Raw genomic sequence first — 21,798 nt, 5'->3', positions numbered from 1 at the left:
TGGGGGTATGGGGCAGTCTGGTGGGGGGGGGGTTAATGTCTGCGTGTGGGGGTATGGGGCAGTCTGGTGGGGGGGGGGGTTAATGTCTGCGTGTGGGGGTATGGGGCAGTCTGGTGGGGGGGGGGTTAATGTCTGCGTGTGGGGGTATGGGGCAGTCTGGTGGGGGGGGGGTTAATGTCTGCGTGTGGGGGTATGGGGCAGTCTGGTGGGGGGGGGGTTAATGTCTGCGTGTGGGGGTATGGGGCAGTCTGGTGGGGGGGGGGTTAATGTCTGCGTGTGGGGGGTATGGGGCAGTCTGGTGGGGGGGGGGGTTAATGTCTGCGTGTGGGGGTATGGGGCAGTCTGGTGGGGGGGGGGGTTAATGTCTGCGTGTGGGGGTATGGGGCAGTCTGGTGGGGGGGGGGGTTAATGTCTGCGTGTGGGGGTATGGGGCAGTCTGGTGGGGGGGGGGTTAATGTCTGCGTGTGGGGGTATGGGGCAGTCTGGTGGGGGGGGGGTAATGTCTGCGTGTGGGGGTATGGGGCAGTCTGGTGGGGGGGGGTTAATGTCTGCGTGTGGGGGTATGGGGCAGTCTGGTGGGGGGGGGGTTAATGTCTGCGTGTGGGGGTATGGGGCAGTCTGGTGGGGGGGGGGTTAATGTCTGCGTGTGGGGGTATGGGGCAGTCTGGTGGGGGGGGGGTAATGTCTGCGTGTGGGGGTATGGGGCAGTCTGGTGGGGGGGGGGTAATGTCTGCGTGTGGGGGTATGGGGCAGTCTGGTGGGGGGGGGGTAATGTCTGCGTGTGGGGGTATGGGGCAGTCTGGTGGGGGGGGGGTAATGTCTGCGTGTGGGGGTATGGGGCAGTCTGGTGGGGGGGGGGTTAATGTCTGCGTGTGGGGGTATGGGGCAGTCTGGTGGGGGGGGGGTTAATGTCTGCGTGTGGGGGTATGGGGCAGTCTGGTGGGGGGGGGTTAATGTCTGCGTGTGGGGGTATGGGGCAGTCTGGTGGGGGGGGGGGGTTAATGTCTGCGTGTGGGGGTATGGGGCAGTCTGGTGGGGGGGGGGGGGTTAATGTCTGCGTGTGGGGGTATGGGGCAGTCTGGTGGGGGGGGGGTTAATGTCTGCGTGTGGGGGTATGGGGCAGTCTGGTGGGGGGGGGGGTTAATGTCTGCGTGTGGGGGTATGGGGCAGTCTGGTGGGGGGGGGGGTTAATGTCTGCGTGTGGGGGTATGGGGCAGTCTGGTGGGGGGGGGGGTTAATGTCTGCGTGTGGGGGTATGGGGCAGTCTGGTGGGGGGGGGGGGTTAATGTCTGCGTGTGGGGGTATGGGGCAGTCTGGTGGGGGGGGGGGTTAATGTCTGCGTGTGGGGGTATGGGGCAGTCTGGTGGGGGGGGGGTTAATGTCTGCGTGTGGGGGTATGGGGCAGTCTGGTGGGGGGGGGGGGTTAATGTCTGCGTGTGGGGGTATGGGGCAGTCTGGTGGGGGGGGGGGGTTAATGTCTGCGTGTGGGGGTATGGGGCAGTCTGGTGGGGGGGGGGGGTTAATGTCTGGTGGGGGGGGGGGGTTAATGTCTGCGTGTGGGGGTATGGGGCAGTCTGGTGGGGGGGGGGGGTTAATGTCTGCGGGTATGGGCAGTCTGGTGGGGGGGGTTAATGTCTGCGGGTATGGGGCAGTCTGGTGGGGGGGGGTTAATGTCTGCGGGTATGGGGCAGTCTGGTGGGGGGGGGTTAATGTCTGCGGGTATGGGGCAGTCTGGTGGGGGGGGGTTAATGTCTGCGGGTATGGGGCAGTCTGGTGGGGGGGGGTTAATGTCTGCGGGTATGGGGCAGTCTGGTGGGGGGGGGTTAATGTCTGCGGGTATGGGGCAGTCTGGTGGGGGGGTTAATGTCTGCGGGTATGGGGCAGTCTGGTGGGGGGGGGTTAATGTCTGCGGGTATGGGGCAGTCTGGTGGGGGGGGGTTAATGTCTGCGGGTATGGGGCAGTCTGGTGGGGGGGGGTTAATGTCTGCGGGTATGGGGCAGTCTGGTGGGGGGGGGTTAATGTCTGCGGGTATGGGGCAGTCTGGTGGGGGGGGGTTAATGTCTGCGGGTATGGGGCAGTCTGGTGGGGGGGGGTTAATGTCTGCGGGTATGGGGCAGTCTGGTGGGGGGGGGTTAATGTCTGCGGGTATGGGGCAGTCTGGTGGGGGGGGGTTAATGTCTGCGGGTATGGGGCAGTCTGGTGGGGGGGGGTTAATGTCTGCGGGTATGGGGCAGTCTGGTGGGGGGGGGTTAATGTCTGCGGGTATGGGGCAGTCTGGTGGGGGGGGGTTAATGTCTGCGGGTATGGGGCAGTCTGGTGGGGGGGGGGTTAATGTCTGCGGGTATGGGGCAGTCTGGTGGGGGGGGGTTAATGTCTGCGGGTATGGGGCAGTCTGGTGGGGGGGGGTTAATGTCTGCGGGTATGGGGCAGTCTGGTGGGGGGGGGTTAATGTCTGCGTGTGGGGGTATGGGGCAGTGTGGTGGGGGGGAAGGTTAGATGTCTGGTGGGGGTTGTGTGTGTGTGTCTGGAGTGGGAAAGGTGTATGGGGGATTAAGAATATGAAAGGCTCATCAGTCCACAGTCGGCCATCTGTTGGGGCAGTCGGCGGCTCTATTCACAATAGTGCCTGCAGAGCCCCTGTATCAGGTTGTGGCTGACTGTATGGGGGCTTTACCTCTAAATGATGTACAGACCCATCAGACCAGGCCCCACAACATTTTCTTAAAGGGAACCTGTCACCTAGAATATGCGTTCTGACCTATCAGCAGACGCATGTGTGCCCTAATTACACCACCCTATCCATCCCTGTGTTATAAAATTGTATAATATGAAAGTAGTAAAAAAACGTTTTATTACCTTCATATTTCCTATGTAAATTGAAGAGCTTTTGGTCACAGGGGTGTCGCCTTACCCCTGCATACTTTCCGTGGTATCACGCCCCTGTGACCATGAAGTCACATGAGCGACGTCACCGTCGCTCATTCTATCCTGCGCGCATTGTGGCAGGCTTCTTTTCCGGGTGTTCACTTGCCGGCTTCAGACGCACACTGCGCATGCGCAGTGCACGTCTGAAACTGACAAGGAGAACCCGGAAGAGAAGCCTGCCACAACAGTAAGTGTAAATGTGCGCATGATAAAATGAGCGACGGGGACGTCGCTCATGTGACTCCATGGTATCACGCCCACAGGGGCATGATACCACGGAAAGTATGCAGACGTCCATAGGGAAGGCGACACCCCTGTGACCAAAAGCTCTCTAATTTGCATAGGAAATATGAAGGTAGTAAAATGTTTATTACTTTCATATTATACAATTTTATAACACAGGGATGGGTAGGGAGGTGTAATTAGGGCATACATGCGTCTGCTGATAGGTCAGAACGCATATTCTAGGTGACAGGTTCCCTTTAATTCATAAAAAAAGCCCATTATCTTAAAAATAATCAGCTACCCTGGAGTGGCTACTGAACAGGGTAAAAACACTGAGTTGGTCCACTCCGTACAGAACAGCGTTGGGCAACAGCAAATCTGTGCTGATGGGTGTCGGACCCCCACTCCTCATTAAGGATACATTCCATGTTGTGGCAGTGGATAAGGAGTCTGAGCCTGTGGTACTCTGAGCACGAATGTCTTCTAGCTGCTAAGGCCCTGTTCACATCACATTTCAGCCACACGTCAGCGGCTCCATTAGCGCTTCCTTATGAAGCCTTGAAAAATGAGTTTCAGGCCAATCTGCTAAGTCTGCCATAGTCGTTGATGAAGCGGACGCTGGGCGCCATCTGACATCGGTTTCAGAAATCTGCTTTTTGAGGAGGGCACAATAAAACAGTTAGCAGCATTTGTGTCTGCGTGAAAAATGGCTGACCATGCTGTAGAAGGTGGACTTGGGCAGAGAGTGCAGTCTTCTATGCTGTGGCTGCCAGCCTGCGGGCTTCCCATTTCCCATCTGTAGGTGCAGCCAGGCACCATTACTACCGTAGTGAGCAGAGCGGCTGTGGCATTGCAGGGGGTTGACAGCATGTCGGGGGGCCGGGGCTCTGCTGGTGCCCCGACCTTGTCACCACTAATTACAGTAATGTGCTTGCTTTCCTTTAATCGCTCTATGTAAGGCACCTTTCAGACATCCCTGTTTGATCAGGTACAAGCCACATGCATCACTATGGTCATTGGTGTGTCACAGATGTGACATCTGTGTGTGCATACGTGTGCACACGTACCGGAGAAAACACGGGACTTTGAAATTAAAAGATTTTCTATATTCACCTGTACCCAGCGCTGGTTTTTTTTTTCGGCTCTGCTGCCTCCCGCTTCTGACCCCCGGTCATTATATTCATTGATTATGCACTGTACAAAAGGATCTGGAAGAAGAAGCATCGCTTGGACAGGTGAGTATCCAGCAAACAGTGTGTGTGTGTGTGTGTGTGTGTGTGTGTGTGTGTGTGTGTGTGTGTGTGTGTGTGTGTGTGTGTGTGTGTGTGTGTGTTGATGTCCAGGAGGTCATTGGAGTTTCCAATGAACTCTGATGACACCCGGGCTACAGCGGGTGTCGCCACGGTGACTTCACAGGTTCATCAGAGTTCATTGGGAACTCCATTGACGTCACTGATGTCCCCGGCGATGCTGTCCCCGCAATGCTCCGGCTTCCAGATCCTCGGGCAGTGAATAATCAATGAATATAATGAGCGGTGGTCAGGAGCGGGAGGCAGCAGAGCCGAAGAAAACAGCGCTGGATACAGGTTATTTCACAGATAGGTGTTTTCTCTGGTACATGCCACACGGATCACATCAGTGTGCAATCCGTGTGAAACCCGTGTTGTCAGAGAAAGAAACAGACATGTCTGCGTGCGGGGCCATGAGGGGTCACACGGTCCGTGCGAGTACCTCCAGAGAATAACATGGGTACGTGTTGCATCCATGTTAAAAACTGATGTCTGAAAGGAGCCTAATGGTGAGCAGGGATGGCTAACTGCCCCGTAACCTTCATATGGAGAAAGTTGTCACCACCCAGCTTTCCCAGTAACAGAAAACGCATAGCAGCAGTTGAAGAACGCATCTATTCCTGGGACAGATGGGTGGCACGCTCCTCCAGGAACAGGGAAAAAACACCAGTGGAAAAACTTGTTCCTGTGGAACGTGCCACTCATCTGTCCCAGGAATAGATGCGTTCTCAAATTATTCTAATTGTATCTGTTCTAGAAACATGGTGATTTGCCCCCCACTCCCATCCCCATCTGAGAGCAGCATATTGTGGCGACGGAGACCCTGATTCCAGCGATGTCACTTACCGGGCTGCACGCGGACATATTTATAAAATCCCTATCATAATTATATATGTATAAAATGTGTATATGACTTGTGTTCTCCAAATTGAACTCAATAAGCAAGCTGCTAGTGTTTAAAAGTTATAATTATCAAATTTTTTTTTTTTTTTTTTTTTTGTTTCAGGAATCTTTCCTATTTTATACTGCTCAAAAATATATATTTGCTTACAAACTGCAACTTTTTTTTTTTTTTTTTTTTATTCATTCTCTTTTTTTTTTTAAAGGGAATTTGAGTAGGATCAACCCTCTGAAGCCGTCTACATGGCCATGTAACACATAGGAAGCTGAGTAAAATGATACCTTGATATATGCGATCCGAAATCTTATTCCCAAGAAATTCCTGTTTTTATTTTATGTAAATGAGCGCTTGGGGAGATCGATGTCTGGCACATAATCTCCCTTAGAATCTGCCCCAGAGCTTATATTTCATGAAAAGGGACTTGACCAGTGTAAGAGTGGGTTCACACATAGCGACAGAGACAAAGACATCGCTGTTACTTCACCATGTTCTGTGACGTAACAGCGACCTTGTAAGTCGCTGTTATGATCGCTGCTTAGCTGTCAAACACAACGACGCAGCAGCGATCATAACGTCGCTACATGTGCAGAGAGCCGCGCACACTGCTTAGCGCTGGCTCCTTGCTCTCCTAGCTACAGTACACATAGGGTTAATTACCCGATGCATACTGCAGCTACGTGTGCACAGAGCAGGAGCCGGCACTAGCAGCAAGAGCGGCGGAGGCTGGTAACGAAGGTAAATATTGGGTAACCAGGGAAAGGTCTTCCCTTGGTTACCCGATGTTTACAGTGGTTACAGCTTACCGCAGCTGCCAGAAGCCAGCTCCTGCTCCCTGCTCGCTTCATTTCGTCGCTCTCTCGCTGTCACACACAGCGATGTGTGCTTCACAGCGGGAGAGCGACTACGAAAAAATGAAGCAGGACATTCAGCAACGACCGGCGACCTCACAGCAGGGGCCAGGTCGTTGCTGGATGTCACACACAGCGACAGCGACGGGACGTCGCTGCAACGTCACAGAAAATGGTGACGTAGCAGCGACGTCGTTGTCGTCGTCGCTGTGTGTGTGACACCACCATAAGACACGTTGGTCAGGAGAAAAGACATGTAATGACTGACAGTCTGAACTGGCAACACCCCCTTTTTCCCCCAAGTGATTTTTTTTTTTTTTTCTTCAAAGAGCCATAACGTTTTAATTGTTTTGTCAATATAGCCATATGAGTATTGTTTTTTGCAGAACTAGTTGTACTTTTGAATGACACCAATCATTTTGCCGCATGGAGTACTGGAAAACAATTCCAAGTGTGGTGAAATTGCAAAGAAGTGCAACTCCACACTGATATGTGTTTTTGGTTTTTTTTTTATTTACTAAGTTCACTATAATGCAAAATTGACCTGGCAGTTTGGTTCCCCAGGTCAATATGAGTACGTGGATAGCAATTGCTGTTATCAGAGATCGACAGCGGTATTTAACTAGTTGACAGTAGATCTCCAATCCACTTGTGACTGTTAAGGTGAGACCGCACTTTGCGTTTCCACCTGAGTTTCAGCTGCTTTTTAGGTCCGTTTTGAGAAGCGCCTTTTTCATGCCAAAACGCATGCGTTTTGATTTCACAGCAAAGTCTATGGAAAATGGGGATTTCTAGACCGCACTTTGCGTTTCTAAACTCTGCGTTAAATTTGCATATTTTGTGGCAAAAACCATACGTTCAAAGAAGCAGCATGTCAATTGTTTTTGCCATTTAAGGGTATGTGCGCACTAGGCGTTTTTTTCACGCTGCGTTTTTATGTGCGTTTTTGTCTAAAAAAAAACGCACCCGCGGCTAAAAAACTCGGCAAAAACGCATGCGTTTTTTGCCGCGATTTGGTGCGTTTTTTGCTGCGTTTTTACTCACTGCGTTTTTAATCAGTGCACAATGCCATTAAAGATTGTTGATGAAAAAAAAAAAAAAAGGTCTGTCATTTCCTTCTTCAAAATGTTCATTGTATGCAGGAGAGCAGACAGCTGCAGAACTAGTGTATGCAGGAGAGCAGACAGCAGCTGCAGAACTACAAGTCTCAGCATCCTCCATTCACTAGTGTATGCAGGAGAGCAGACAGCAGCTGCAGAACCACAAGGCTCAGCATCCTCCATCCAGGACTGTATGCAGTTTTTTGCCCAAAAAGAAAAAAAAAATGACATGGGCTTCGCCATATTTTTGTATGCTAGCCGGGTACAGCAGGCAGGTACGGGCTGCCCCCAACCCCCAGCTGCCTATTTGTACCCGGCTGGGAACCAAAAATATAGAGAAGCCCTTTTTTTTAATTATTTCATGAAATAATTAAAAAAAAAACATGACGTGGGCTTCGCCTAATTTTTGAGTCCAGCCGGGTACAACTAGGCAGCTGGGGATTGGAATCCACAGTGCAGGGTGCCCATGCTTTCTGGGCACCCCCACTGCGAATTGCAGTCCGCAGCCACCCCAGAAAATGGCGCTTTCATAGAAGCGCCATCTTCTGGCGCTGTATCCAACTCTTCCAGCTGCCCTGAAGCAGGGTGGCTAGCTAGGTAATAATGGAGTTAGGGCTAGCTGTATATTATCAGCTAGCCCTAAGCCCGAAATTCATGGTGTCACGCCAATATTAGACATGGCCACCATGAATTTCTAGTAATGATAAAAAAAAACCACATCACACAAAAATATTTTTATTAGAAATAAAACACAACACAATTAGTGACTCCATCTTTATTGAAATAAACCCCCCTCCGCAGTAATCATGGGTTAGGGTCCCGCGCCGTCCAATCCGGATCCAATATCATCTGATCGGTTTGCTGGAAGGCAAAGCGATCAGATGATGTGTCAGGATCAAGTGCATGAATCCCATCACACATCAGCTGATTGTATAACCGGCTTTTATACAATCAGCTGATGCATCAGTAGAAAAAAAAAAAAAAATAATACTCACTTATGTGCTGATTACCGGCAGCTCCTGGCGCGATCGCTTGGACTGGAGTCTGATCCTATCCCATCGCTGCAGCAGCTGCCGGTAATCAGCTGATGAAGTCCCCTGATGGCAGGATCAGCTGATAGCCGGCCGGGCGCGAAAAAGCCGGCGACACCGCGATCAGCTGATGCGTCAGGTGACTGCATCAGGTGATCCACCGCCAGGTCCTGCAAGCAAGGTCCTGCCCCGGGGAGACTGCACACAGCCAGAGCGGCGGTACCGGGAGGAGCTGGGAGCGGGCATGGCACCGGGACCCTGCGGACAGGTGAGTATATATGACATTTTTTTTTCTACTGTTCACTTTGGTTTTCGCCGCTGCCTCCACCTCCCGCCCAGACATGGCGCCGCACGGAGCTGACATGGCACCGGACGGGAGGTGGAGGCAGCGGTGACGGTACCGGGAGGATTCACGCTTCTGTGTTTACCAACAGAAGGAATCCTCTTCCTGTACACGTCACTGTACTGCCCACCCCTTGCGTTTATAGCTGCGTTTTTAGTCATAGAAACGCGGCTATATGCGTTTTTCATTGCGTTTTTAACATCTCATTGAATTCAATGAGTGAAAAACGCAAAATAATTGACATGTTGCATTTTTGTGGTCACCACAAAAACGCAGCTAAAAAAAACGCTGTGTGCGGACAGAACTTATGAAAACCCATTGACATTGCTGGGGAAGCAATGTCACTGCGTTTTCAGCACAAAAACGCGGTAAAAAACTCCGCTAAAAACGCGGCGAAAACGCCTAGTGCGCACAAGGCCTTAGGTGTGTTTTGGTAACATTGAAGTCAATGAGAAATGGCAAAAACCAAGATTCCTTCAAATTCCTGCGTTTTACCTGCTTTTTCAGTGCAGAAAACATGCGTTTTGGACTACCAAAACGCATGCTTTTTGGACATCAAAATAATGATTTGATATGTCCCTTTACACACACACAGTCTGACAATTAAATTTAAGAAAAATATTTATTTATTGCTATTTTAGCGATAAAATGTATATTACTGCTATAATTTTATGAAATATCGATTTTAATTATTTTTCCCAATCATATAGATATGATCCTTTTTTTTTTTTTTTTTTCTTTTTTTCATTGACTGTTTAAACTGTCTTGCTGTTCAAAACGCAGGTGAATAAGCATGTAAAAAGCTCTAAAAACGCGGTAAATACGCATACGTTTTCAGCGCTAAAGTTCTGAAAAAGACAACGTTGGTCAAATCAATTAAGCCCAAAATGTGAGGTTAGAACTGCAAGTAGGAGAACGCAAAGTGCGGTCTTACCCTTAGAGGTGCTTGATGGTTGATTAAATCAGCCATCAAGTGTGGGGAAAGATGTGGGCTCAGCTTATGAACCTGCATCAAAGGCAGTAACTTGGCCACTGACGTACATGTATGTTATTGGTTGTGAACGGGTTAAAATTCTCGGGGAGAACTGTGTCCCTCCCATAGATCTTAGCAGCTCATTTGCATATTCCAGAGAAATCCCCACTTTTTTTTTTTTTTTTTTTTAAAGACATGGGTTTGCAGATCTGAAGGTATCTTTTTACTTGGCTTCCTTTGACCTACATGCCCACATAGACGGGTTAAGAGGGTTCAATAGGTAAAAGTAGTCGCCATCCAAATCCTGGGTTATAAAGTAGTCCAAAAGTTTATTTTGCCATACAAAAAGGTAGCAGGTCGAAAAATTGTCATAAAGGTCTTGATCAAGTACAAAGGTGGAGCAGTATGGAGTGCTTATACAGTGTGGTTTACAGACATACACCAATCACTACATGGCTCCTCACACCAAAATAACTTTACATATGTACAAAGAAATGTCACCCCAGCACAGTCCCCATATGTAGTAATAAGGCTATGTGCGCACTTACCGGATTTTGCCGCGGATTTGCTGCATGTTTCGCTGCAGAAAATGTTCATAACATCTCTGCAGTGAATCACCAGCAAATCCTATGGAGAAAAAAAAATCCTGTGCGCACTGGGCGGAATTTGACAGCTGCATGTTTTGCTGCGGGAATCCCGCAGCAAAAACAAGTGCATGTCACTTCTTTTCCGCACATCGCTGCGGGATTTCACTCCATTGACTCCAGTGTTAATCATGAAATCCCGCAGGGAATAACGCAGGCAGCAAATTCTGTGCGGTTCACTGCGTTTTCCTGCGTTATTCCCTGCGGTATTTCGCGGTTTACCTCCGGTAATGTACATCGCTTGTCTGCGGTTTGCAGGGAAGTGATGTCATTACAGGAAGAGGAAGCAAAGCAGAGAGTAAACAAACACACAGATCACACTCACACACACACATCACAGACATAGAACACACATAGAAAGAAAACGGAAATATAGAAAACAAAGAACGTGGGCTCCGCTGCATATTTACCGTCCAGCCGAGGTAAGCACACAGCGGCGGCCCGGTATTCTCAGGCTGGGGAGGGAGAGGGGCAGGGTTTATGTCCCCCGCCTCACTCCCCCCTCCGGCAGCCGAGAATATCAGCCGCAGCTGCCCCGGCACTGTCGCATGCATTATGCGGCACTACCGGAGTGTCCTCGGCTCTTCCTGCCGCCGTGTAGCAGTGGCAGCAGGGTAATACAAGGGGTTAATGGTGGCGGATCACCGCCATTAACTCCAGGCTTGATCATGGCAGCGTCTATGTGACAGCTGACATGATCAACCCGTAAGTAAAGTGAAAAAACAGACACCGAAAAATCCTTTATTTTAAATAAAACAAACTAGCCTCGTTCACCATTTTATTAACCCCTCCCGCACCAAAGCTCCGGCGTAATCCACTGGTCCTGCGCTGCTTCCATCCAGCCGCGACTGTCACAGACACAGCGCTGAATGAAAGCAGCAAACAGCAGAGGTAATTACCGGTCATTTCCCACGGCCGGTAATGTGAACTCACTGCCGACCGTGGGAAATGCAGCTATCTATCTATCTATCTATCTATCTATCTATCTATCTATCTATCTATCTATCTATCTATCTATCTATCTATCTATCTATCTATCTATCTATCTATCTATCTATCTATCTATCTATCTATCCCTCTGTCTGTCTATCCCTCTATCTATTCTTCTGTCTATCTACTATCTCAGAATTAAATGACTTTTTTTTTTCTCAATGTGCTTTATTGCATTGAATGCAATAAAGCACATCCCAACCCGCACGCGGCAAAACCGCGAATAATACCGCAATAAAACCGCAGCAAACCGCATGCGGTGTTCGGGTGCGGTTTCCCGCGGGTTTTTACCGCGGGTGCGGTAATCTTTGAGAGCATGTGGAATTTTCTCAAGAAAATTCCATTTCCCAGTGCGCACAAGGCCTAAAAGTACCATCAATGGAAGGAAGTCCACAGCGGCGATCATCCAATCGAGCAATAGTATAACCAAGGGAACAATCATCGAATAGAATAACAGTGGTGCGTTAATATGCGCATAATCCAATGGGAGCATCCTGGCGTCACCGGAGAGGCGGACACATGACCACAACTCTGCACTGACCAAAACACAGCCCACCCCCGTGGGCGGAACGCTAGCATGAGCAAAGTTCAATTGTAAGGGTGGTCTCCCAGCCGCCACTGGGGAGGTGGTCACATGCCCACCACTCACTGCCCTGGATGGAGCTGACCAATCCTGGTCATAGCTTTGCATTGTCATGGGAACTGCACTCATGATCTCAATATAGTGATCATATGGTCACAGAAAGACATACAGAAGCATATTATAGAAGAAAATAAGGTGTACCCTGGTTATAATACATGCAAATACACAGAAGGGGAAGGATGGAGGGGTAAGGGTACACAAGATGGCTAAATACAATAACATAACTATTATCTGCAGGATAATGCTACCCTAGTCCATCAACTTGAATCCAAATTCAACCCTCAAGGTCTAGCATCACCACAGAAAATAACCTAGAAAGTTAAAAAAAAGCGCGCCTTTGACAGGTAATCGGTGCATGGAGAGGCCAGAGCTAATCAAGGGCAGGTCCTTTTTAGGCTATGTGCGCACAGTGCGTTTTTCGCGGCGTTTTTGCGCGTTTTTTCGGGTGCGTTTTTGGCCTCAAAACTGCATGACTTTGCTTCCCCAGCAAGGTCTGAGTTTTCATTTTTGCTGTCCGCACACAACCGTTTTTTTTTAAGCTGCGTTTTTGAGCTTTAAAAAAAAAAATGGACATGTCAATTCTATCCTGCGTTTTTTGGCGTTTTCCGCCTATGCAATGCATTGGAAAAACGCAGCAAAACGCAGATCAAAAACGCAGCCAAAAACGCACCAAATGCCTTTTTTGATGCGTTTTTTCGACGCAGGTGCGTTTTTGTGCGTTTTTAGCGGCCAAAAAAACGCACAAACGCAGCGTCAAAAAAACGCAGCGTGCGCACATAGCCTTAGTGTCTTGACTTTCATCTGTACAAATATACAGTCAATGATCCTAAGCCTCAGCTGATTCACCAAATGTCTATTTTCCAAAAAATGTTTCAGAAACAGCAAATCCACAAGATCAGTCCTGATGGTGCTCTTTAGTTTGCTATTACAAGCCTGAATCTCCATTATTTCTCCAACGTAAAATAATTCACAGGGGCAAGAAACAGTATAGATCCCAGAACTCAAGGAGCAAGTGTACCCCTCTCGGAGGATTGATCCTACTGACAGATTCTCTTTAGTGTTTCTGACTGCAGTGTCATAGGGATTATAGGATTATAGTTTTCCATTTTAGCAGACTGTAAAGATTCAAGCCGTCTGTAAATCATTAAGATCTGCAGAAGTTCAGATCACATCTAGAAACCTGATTCCAAAATGCCTTCTAGTGAGCAGTAACATTAGCAAAATCTAAGCTGCGTGTTGTGATTCTTTGCTCACATGGCTATTTCTCCATATATCTGGATTTAATGTGTTCTTTGTCTCTTCCTTCATGCTCAGTGGAATGCAGTTGCTCTGTGGGCCTGGGATATTGTAGTTGATAACTGTGCTATTTGCAGAAACCACATCATGGATTTATGTAAGTATCTATATTTCAGTGTATTATAATAAAAAAAATAAAGTTCTTCATCCTCAAATTTATTCTCTTGGCACAAACATTTCAGTAATTTTGCTCTGATTTATCTTCAGTACTATGGAATATAAACATTTAATGCAGGAGGGATTCTTTTCCTTAAGGGGTTATCCGCCACTTAGACAACCCGTTCTCATTCACCATGTTTGGCCCTATTAAAAAAAGCTTACACTCTCCTCCTGTGCCCGCACCGTACCAGCGCTGACGTTCCTGTGGTCACGTAAGGTAATTGTCACGCAATCCCTCCCCCAATTACCACTGGTTTCTTTCTCTACTTTCCAGCGTAAAATAATCCACAGGAAGTCAGATGTGGCTGAAACTCATTTCCGGTTTGTCAGAAGCCGGCAGTGATTGTGGGGTGGAGGCTTGTGCAGCTTAACAACCTTACCTGAGTGCTGGCATGGAGCTGACAAAGTAGCTGATTATAAGCTTTTTTTTTTTTTTTTTTTTTTTATGGTGCCAAACTTGGAAATTAATTGGTTGTCCTAGTAGTGGACAGCCCCTTTAATATATATTGTGGGTTGACTTGGTCATCTAGGCAGGTTAATGATGCAACAATTTTTATTTCTTCGGTATACAGTGCTACTGCAACTTCAGGTGGATGGCCACAATGTGATAAGTAGTTCCACTGCCCCTGTACCATGCGATACCGTGTCTCCAAACTTCTGTATTCCCCCGCCGGTATAGTCTGTACTCACAACCTATGCTCCTCCTGACTGAGTCCACTACTGTAGCACTTGTGTTCAGCTCTAGTCTGCAACAGTCCTGAGGATAGTTCCTCAAATCCACACAATGGCTATCACGACCATAACACGTGTATCCAGCTCCAATCTCTTTAGTCCATTCATAGGCAACTGCTCCTTGCCCCTCCACGTCATAGAACCAACTCACTGACTTAAACATGTGGCTAATTGTGTTCCTTCTCCAGGGATCAGCCACCTTCATTGGCAGAAGTGCTCGCGCACATCCCCACAAACATCTTCAACATGTAGCTCAAAGTATGGAGAAGATTCCAGAAGCCCAGTCTGTTCATCTTTTCAGGGGGTTCCCCAATACACAACTTTTCAGAGGCTCACAACCCCCCCTACCAGATGCAAGACAATGAATCCTATAGTATGCTTGATTTATAATCGAGTTCATGGAGACAGGCTTAGGTTGACGTTCTGTTACATGGAGGGCAATGGCTTAATGGATTCCCCGGAGACAAGTGTATAACATGCTCTTGACTGAGAGCAAGTAAATCTCTAATCAAACACAACAATAAAATCAAGGAAACAGACGCTCCGTGCTGGTTGAAAGTCCGCTCTATGCCCATTGAACCAATAGTCTTTAGTCTGTGGCCACCTCTTCACATATATTAATAAATGACAAGTACGTGCTGTGCTGTGATGTGAAGAAATATTTTTGTTCACTGCTAGTGACCTCTTAGTCACCAGTGGGAAATTCTGATGTGAAAAGAAATGGACAGGTATCACTGGTAGTAGCTTGTAACCTATATGGTACAAGATATCACAAAAGTGAATACACCCTCCCCATTTTTAAATATTTTATACTGAATAATGAAGATATGACACTTTGATAAAATGTAAAGTAGTTACTGTACAGCTTGTATAAGAGTGTAAATTCTCTAAACAGCCATTAATGTAAAAACTGGCAACAAAACTGAGTACACCCCTAAGTGAAAATGGCCAAATTGTACCCAATTAGCTATCTTCCCTCCGCAGTGTCATGTGATTCATTAGTGTTACAAGGTTTCATGTGTGAATGGGGGACAGGTGTGTTACATTTGGTGTTATCGCTCACACAATCTCATATTGGTCACTGGAGGTTCAGCATGGCACCTCATGGCAAACAATTCTCTGAGAATCTCCCAAAAAGAATTGTTGCTACACCTAAAGATGGCCTAGCCTATAAGAAGATTGCCAACATCCTGAAACTGAGACAGTGGCCAAGACCATACAGCAGTTTAACCAGACAGGATTCACTCAGAAAAGGCCTTACCATAGTCGACCTAAGATGATGTGCCGTGCTCAGTATCCTATCCAGAGGTTATCCTTTCAAAATAGCCGTATGAGTGCTGGCAGCATTGCTGTAGGGATTAAAGGGGTTGGCGTGGGGGGCTCCGCCTGTCAGTGCTCAGATTAAACACTGCATCAAATTGGTCTGCATGGCTGTCATCGAAGAAGGAAGCGTCTTCTAAAGATGATGCACAGGAATGCCCACAAACAGTTTGCTGAAGACTAAGGACATGGATTATTGGAATCATCTCCTGTGATCTGATGAGAGCAAGATAAACTTATTTGGTTCAGATGGTGTCAAGAGTATGTGGCAGCAACCAGGTGAGAAGTACAAAGACAAGTGTGTCTTGCCTACAGTTAACCTTGGTGGTGGGAGTGTCATATGAGGCTGCCGGCTGTGCTGAACTACATTTCATTGAGGGAACCATGAATGCCAACATATACTATGACCTACTGAGGCAGGGCATGAGCCCCTCCTTCTGGGGTCATTCTGTTGGAATACCCTGTTTCCAAATACACCTCCAAGATTACCACTTCCGAGCTAAAGAAACTGAGGATAAAGATGCTGGACTGGCAAAGCATCTCCAGACCTAAACCCTACTAATACAAAGAAATAAATTATTTAATCAATAATAAAATGACAGGTGCTTGAAGTAAAACCACAAAGGATGAAAAACCACATGTGATGTGCTGGACAACAGAAAAATATAAATAATTGCAGGTTAAAGGTGGATATAACAAGTGTATGCAAAGAAGTGATTGCATGCTACAGAACCAAAAAAACTATTATAAATAACCTATATGTACGGCTGGGCAAAAATTGGCACTGTAAGCTATCAATAAGGTGCATATGTAACTGATGTAATATATGCCCAGACTAAACAGAGTCACTATCTTAATGTATAAAACATGCAAATCCTATACCTGTCCACAGATTCACAATGTGAAAGAAGGAGCAGCCTATTATATTTAAAGGGAACTAATCATCAGGATTTTGGTATATAACCTAAAGCCAGTGCTATCCTGGCACTATCAGGCTGATTCTATACATGCCTTTAGTGGTCAGCTCGGTTGTATATGTTTTGAAATCCAAGAAAGTAAAGTTTATAAAATCATCAGCTTCTTGAGTGACAGCAGCTGAGTATCAGATAATAGCTGGGGGGTATTCATAGTTATCCCCTCCCCCTGTTAGAATTAGCATAAGTATTATAGAATCAGTTTAATTTTTCCCTTGCAGGACCTGTGAGGTCATACCCATGTGACCAGAAGGGGCGGGGCCTCAGCCAAAGGAAAAATGTTGCTTCTTGGTATCAGCATTCTTGGCTGAAGCCCCGCCCCTTCTGGTAACATGGGTATGACCTCAGCACAGGTCCTGCAAGTGAAAAATGAAATACCCTGTTAGAATTAGCATAAGTAAGGGAGTAACTATGAATACCCCCCAGCTGTTATCTGATCTTCAGCTGCTGTCACGCAACAAGCTGATGATTTTAGGAACTTTTGTTTTCTTGTATTTCAAAGCCTAAACATCCGAGCTGACCACTAAAGGTATGTATTGAATCAGCCTGATAGTGCCAGTATAGCACTGTGTTTAGGTTATATACGAAAATCCTGGTAATTGGTTCCCTTTAAATCGTAGGGGATAGGGGACTTGCTGGAATGAGTCTGCCTGGGGTCCGGCTTTCTCCTCGACACGCATTTTTGCTGGAACGCCTTGCAAGAATACTGTAAATAAGAGCCCAGGCCGCTCTGTAGAATGTAAAAAGCACCTTTCTTCATCGTTCCTTATGGGAGACCCAGACCATGGGGTGTATAGCTACTGCCTCCGGAGGACACACAAAGTACTACACTAAAAGTGTAGCTCCTCCCTCCGAGCATATACACCCCCTGGATGACAAATCTAACCAGTTCAATGCTTTGTGTTCAGGAGGTCACACACACACATGCGCCATTTTATCAGCGTTCTCAATGTCTGCATAATCACATTGTGACAAATGGGGGCCTGGGCTGGGGGATCTGGAGGGCACAGAGATGTCTCTATGTTAAACGGTCTGGCAAGCCACAACCTCCGGTTGTGCAGCTGCTTATATACTCTGTTTATATACTCTGCTGGGGTTCATTCTGGACAGAGCCCCCACTTCTGCAGCATGTCTCACATCAGAGCAAGGCTGTTCTTAATATGCACTGCATATAGACTCGTACTGCCTGTACCGAGCACATAACCACATTGTGATGCTTGCTCTAACACAGTGGTCCCTCAGCCTGGAAGCTCATCAGTGGTCCCTCCAGCTGCTCCGGCTCCGGTGGCTGAACCCCCGGTTTGGGTAGAATCCCTCTCTCCAGGGGACAGCTGTCCCGGACTCTGCTGAGCATGTATCAGCCCCCTTCTCAGGGCGCTTCTGCTGCTACGGCTCGCTCAGCAAAGCTCACAGGACTCTTCATCTGGTCTCAGACCCCGTCCTCCTAAAATGGAGACGCAGGGTCCCCTGTCCTTCCTCGTCCCGCAGCTCTGATTCACGAGCTGACTCGCAGGACGAGGAGGATGTCTTTACTAGGGGCACGGACGCTACTTCATGCATTGATCTGTCCGAAGGTGACGCAGATGCTAATGATTTGATTGCGTCCATTATATTTGTACTGGACCTCAATCCGCCTGTATCAGGGGAGCATCCCCCTCTGGCAGAAAGGCATCAGTATACCTTAAGAGAACAAGGAGTGTGTTCCTTAACCACTCCAGTTTTTCAGCCCACTGTGACCAAGGCCAGAGCCTGTTCTGACAGACGCTCCCAAAGCGTGGTTCTGATGACTGTTTCCCCCTTCCACCAGAGGTGGTCAAGGAGTGGGCTCATTCACCAAGGGTGGACCCTCCGGTGTCTAGACTTTCAGCCCGGATAGTTGTATCAGTGGCTGACGGCACCTCTCTAAGGATCCCACTGTCCGCCAGGTTGACCTTCTGGCCAAATCTATATATGAGGCGGCAGGGGCCTCGTTCTCCCCATCTTTTGCAGCAGTGCGGCTCTCAAAGCCATCTCTGCGTCTCTGGAGGAGATGCATTCCCTCACCAGGGACTTTATGCCCGAAATGGTTGCCTTAACTTCCAGGCTTCAGTCTTTTCATCCTATGCCATGTCTGCCATGCTGGAGACTGCCACCGCACTGCGGTGGCCTCGGCTACTTCCCTCGCTATCCGCAGGCTCTTGTGGCTTCGAGAGTGGAAGGCAGATGCTTCTTAAGAAGTTCCTTGCTGGGCTCCCTTTTGCTGGGACCAGTCTATTCGGTGAACAACTGGATGAAATTATTAAGGAAGCTTTTGGCAGGAAGAGTACTTCCATGCCACAAACCCAGGAAACCTGTCCAGGGCAGGAACCAGTCGAGGTTTCGTTCCTTTCGTTCCTCTAACTGGTCGTCCTCTAAGCCCTCGGCCTCGTCCACTAACTCAGCCAAGGTCCGTAAACCAACTGGTGCATGAAGCCGCGTCCTCAGAAGTCCGCAGGAGCTGCTGCCACCAAGGCAGCCTCCTCTTGATTATCTGGCCGCGCCAGCAACGTCCTTGGTCGGTGGCAGGCTCTCCCACTTGGGCGACGTGTGGTTTCAACACGTCTTCGATCAGTGGGTGTGGGTTACCATCTCCCACGGCTGCAGAATAGAATTCTTTCCAACCCGCCAAACAGAAGGCCGTGGCATTCTTGCAGGCCAGAGGAGTAATTGTACCAGTTCCCGACTGGGAACGGTCCTGAGATTTCTACTCAAATCTCTTCCTAGTTCCCGAAAAGGACGGTGCCTTCCGACCTGGATCTCAAGCTTCTCAACAAGCATGTTCAGGTGCGGCATTTTTGCATGGAATCTCTGCGATCAGTCAATGACCCAAGGAGATTTCTTAGCATCCATTGACATAAGAGATGTCTATCTGCATGTGCCAATCGCAGTTTCACACCAGCGTTGGCTACGTTTTGTAATCGGAGAGGAGCATTTCCAATTCGTGGCTCTCCCCTTCGGGTTAGCCATGGCCCCTCGAGTATTCACCAAGGTCATGGCAGCAGTGGTTGCGGTTCTGCACCTCCAGGGGTTGGCAGTGATTCCTTACCTGGACGACCTTCTAGTCAAGGCTTCATCCAGTGCAGACTGTCAGCGGAGTGTCTCGCTCACTCTCGCCACGTTTGCAAGGCCACTCTGACCCCGACCCAGGAACTTGCGTACCTAGGGATGCAATTCAAGACTCTGCTGGCACTTGTGAAGCTGCCCTTAGTCAAACAGCAGTCCCTTCATCTGGCGGTTCGCTCTCTGCTGAGGCCCCGCCGTCATTCCATCAGGCACCTCATGCAGGTGCTGGGTCAGATGGTGGCGTCAATGGAAGCGGTTCCCTTTGCCAGTTCCATCTGCGTCCCCTGCAGCTGGACATTCTCCGCTGTTGGGACAAGCGGACCTCTTCCTTGCACAGGCTGGTGGCTCTGTCGCCACAGACCAGGAGCTCTTTAGTGGTGGCTTCGGCCCCTCTCTCTGTCCCAGGGACGCTCTTTTCTGGCCCCGTCATGGGTGATTCTCACCATGGATGCCAGTCTATCCGGCTGGGGAGCAGGGCCACCACCGAGCACAGGGCACTTGGACTCCGTCCGAATCAGCCCTCTCGATCAATGTGCTGGAAATCAGAGCTGTGCTCCTAGCTCTCGTAGCTTTTCACCACCTGTCGGCGGGCAAGCACATTCGAGTCCAGTCAGACAACGCGACAGCAGTTGTCTACATCAATCACCAGGGCGGGTCTCGCAGCCGCCTAGCCCTGTTGGAAATTCAACGCATCCTTCAGTGGACGGAAGACTCCAAGTCCACCATATCCGCAGTCCACATCCCAGGCGTAGAAAACTGGGAGGCAGATTATCTCAGCCGTCAAACCGTGGACAGCGGCGAGTGGGCCCTGCATCCGGGAGTGTTCCGGTCAATCTGCCGCAGGTGGGCCACGCCGGAAGTGGATCTAATGGCATCCCGGCACAACAACAAGGTCCCGGTTTACGTGGCTCGCTCCCACGATCCTCAGGCCTTGGCGGCGGACGTGCTGGTTCAGGATTGGTCCCAGTTCCGTCTGGCCGACGTGTTTCCCCCTCTAGCTCTCTTGCCCAGAGTCCTGCGCAAGATTAGAATGGAGGGCCGTCGGGTCGTACTCATCGCCCCAGACTGGCCCAGGCGAGCTTGGTTCCCAGACCTGCTCCGTCTGTCCGTAGAAATGCCGTGGCATCTCCCGGACCGCCCAGACCTTCTCTCACAGGGTCCGTTTTCCGCCAGAATTCTGCGGCTCTCAGATTGACGGCGTGGCTCTTGAGCCTTGAATCCTTACGGCTTCAGGCATTCCTTCCGAGGTCATCTCCACTAAGACTCCGGCTCGGAAGTCTTCCTCGGCCAGGATTTACCACAGGACTTGGAGAATTTTCCTGTCCTGGTGTCGCTCTTCCGGCCATGCTCCTTGGCCGTTTTCCTTGCCGACCATCCTGTCCTTCTACAGTCCGGTCTGCAGCTAGGACTGTCCCTCAATTCCCTCAAGGGACAGGTCTCGGCTCTGTCAGTGTTGTTCCAGCGGCGTATCGCCCGACTGGCCCAGGTGCGCACCTTCATGCAGGGCGCATCTCACATCATTCCGCCTTACCGGCGGCCTCTGGATCCCTGGGACCTTAATCTGGTCCTCACGGCCTTACAGAAACCCCCCTTTGAGCCTCTTAGGGAGGTTTCGTTGTTTCGTCTTTCACAGAAAGTGGTCTTTCTGGTGGCCATAACTTCTCTCAGGAGAGTCTCTGATTTGACTGTGCTCTCTTCGAAGTCACCCTTTTTGTTTTTTTTTCACCAAGACAAGGTGGTTCTCCGTCCGACTCCGGGCTTTCTCCCTAAGGTGGTGTCTCCTTTCCACCTTAACCAGGGCATTTCATTGCCTTCCCTTTTGTCCGGCCCCTGTGCATCGCTTTGAGAAAGCGTTGCATACTTTGGATTTGGTGCGGGCGCTTCGGATCTATGTGTCACGCACCGCCGCTCTTAGGCGGTGCACCTCTCTTTTTGTGCTAACCACGGGTCAGCGTAAGGGTCTCGGCTTCTAAACCGACCCTAGCTCGTTGGATTAGGTCGGCCATATCCGATGCCTACCAATGTTCTCAGGTGCCCCCACCGCCAGGGATTAAGGCACACTCGACCAGAGCTGTCGGTGCACCCTGGGCTTTCAGGCACCAGGCTACGGCTCAGCAGGTTTGTCAGGCTGCCACTTGGTCTAGTCTGCACACCTTTTCGAAGCACTACCAAGTGCATGCTCATGCTTCGGCAGATGCGAGCTTGGGCAGACGCATCCTTCAGGCGGCTGTCGCCCATTTGTGAAGTTAGGTTTTACCTATTTCTCAGTTTCTGTTTATTTCCCACCCATGGACTGCTTTGAGACGTCCCATGGTCTGAGTCT

At 49.2% G+C, this 21,798-nt stretch overlaps 1 protein-coding gene across 1 annotated transcript in view; it reads left to right on the top strand.

Annotated features, from left to right (window-relative positions):
- RBX1 (ring-box 1) overlaps positions 1-21,798 on the top strand; it is a 53,496-nt gene that overhangs the window by 3,981 nt on the left and 27,717 nt on the right. The window contains exon 2 of the mRNA XM_075320896.1: positions 13,228-13,306. Within this exon, the coding sequence (XP_075177011.1) occupies positions 13,228-13,306 (79 nt within the window). The remainder of the gene's footprint in view (positions 1-13,227; positions 13,307-21,798) is intronic.

Source organism: Anomaloglossus baeobatrachus, chromosome 8 (genome assembly GCF_048569485.1).
Source record: "Anomaloglossus baeobatrachus isolate aAnoBae1 chromosome 8, aAnoBae1.hap1, whole genome shotgun sequence".
Taxonomy (NCBI): domain Eukaryota; kingdom Metazoa; phylum Chordata; class Amphibia; order Anura; family Aromobatidae; genus Anomaloglossus; species Anomaloglossus baeobatrachus.
Note: the sequence above shows the minus strand (reverse complement) of the source record. Positions and strands in the feature narration are given on the sequence as shown.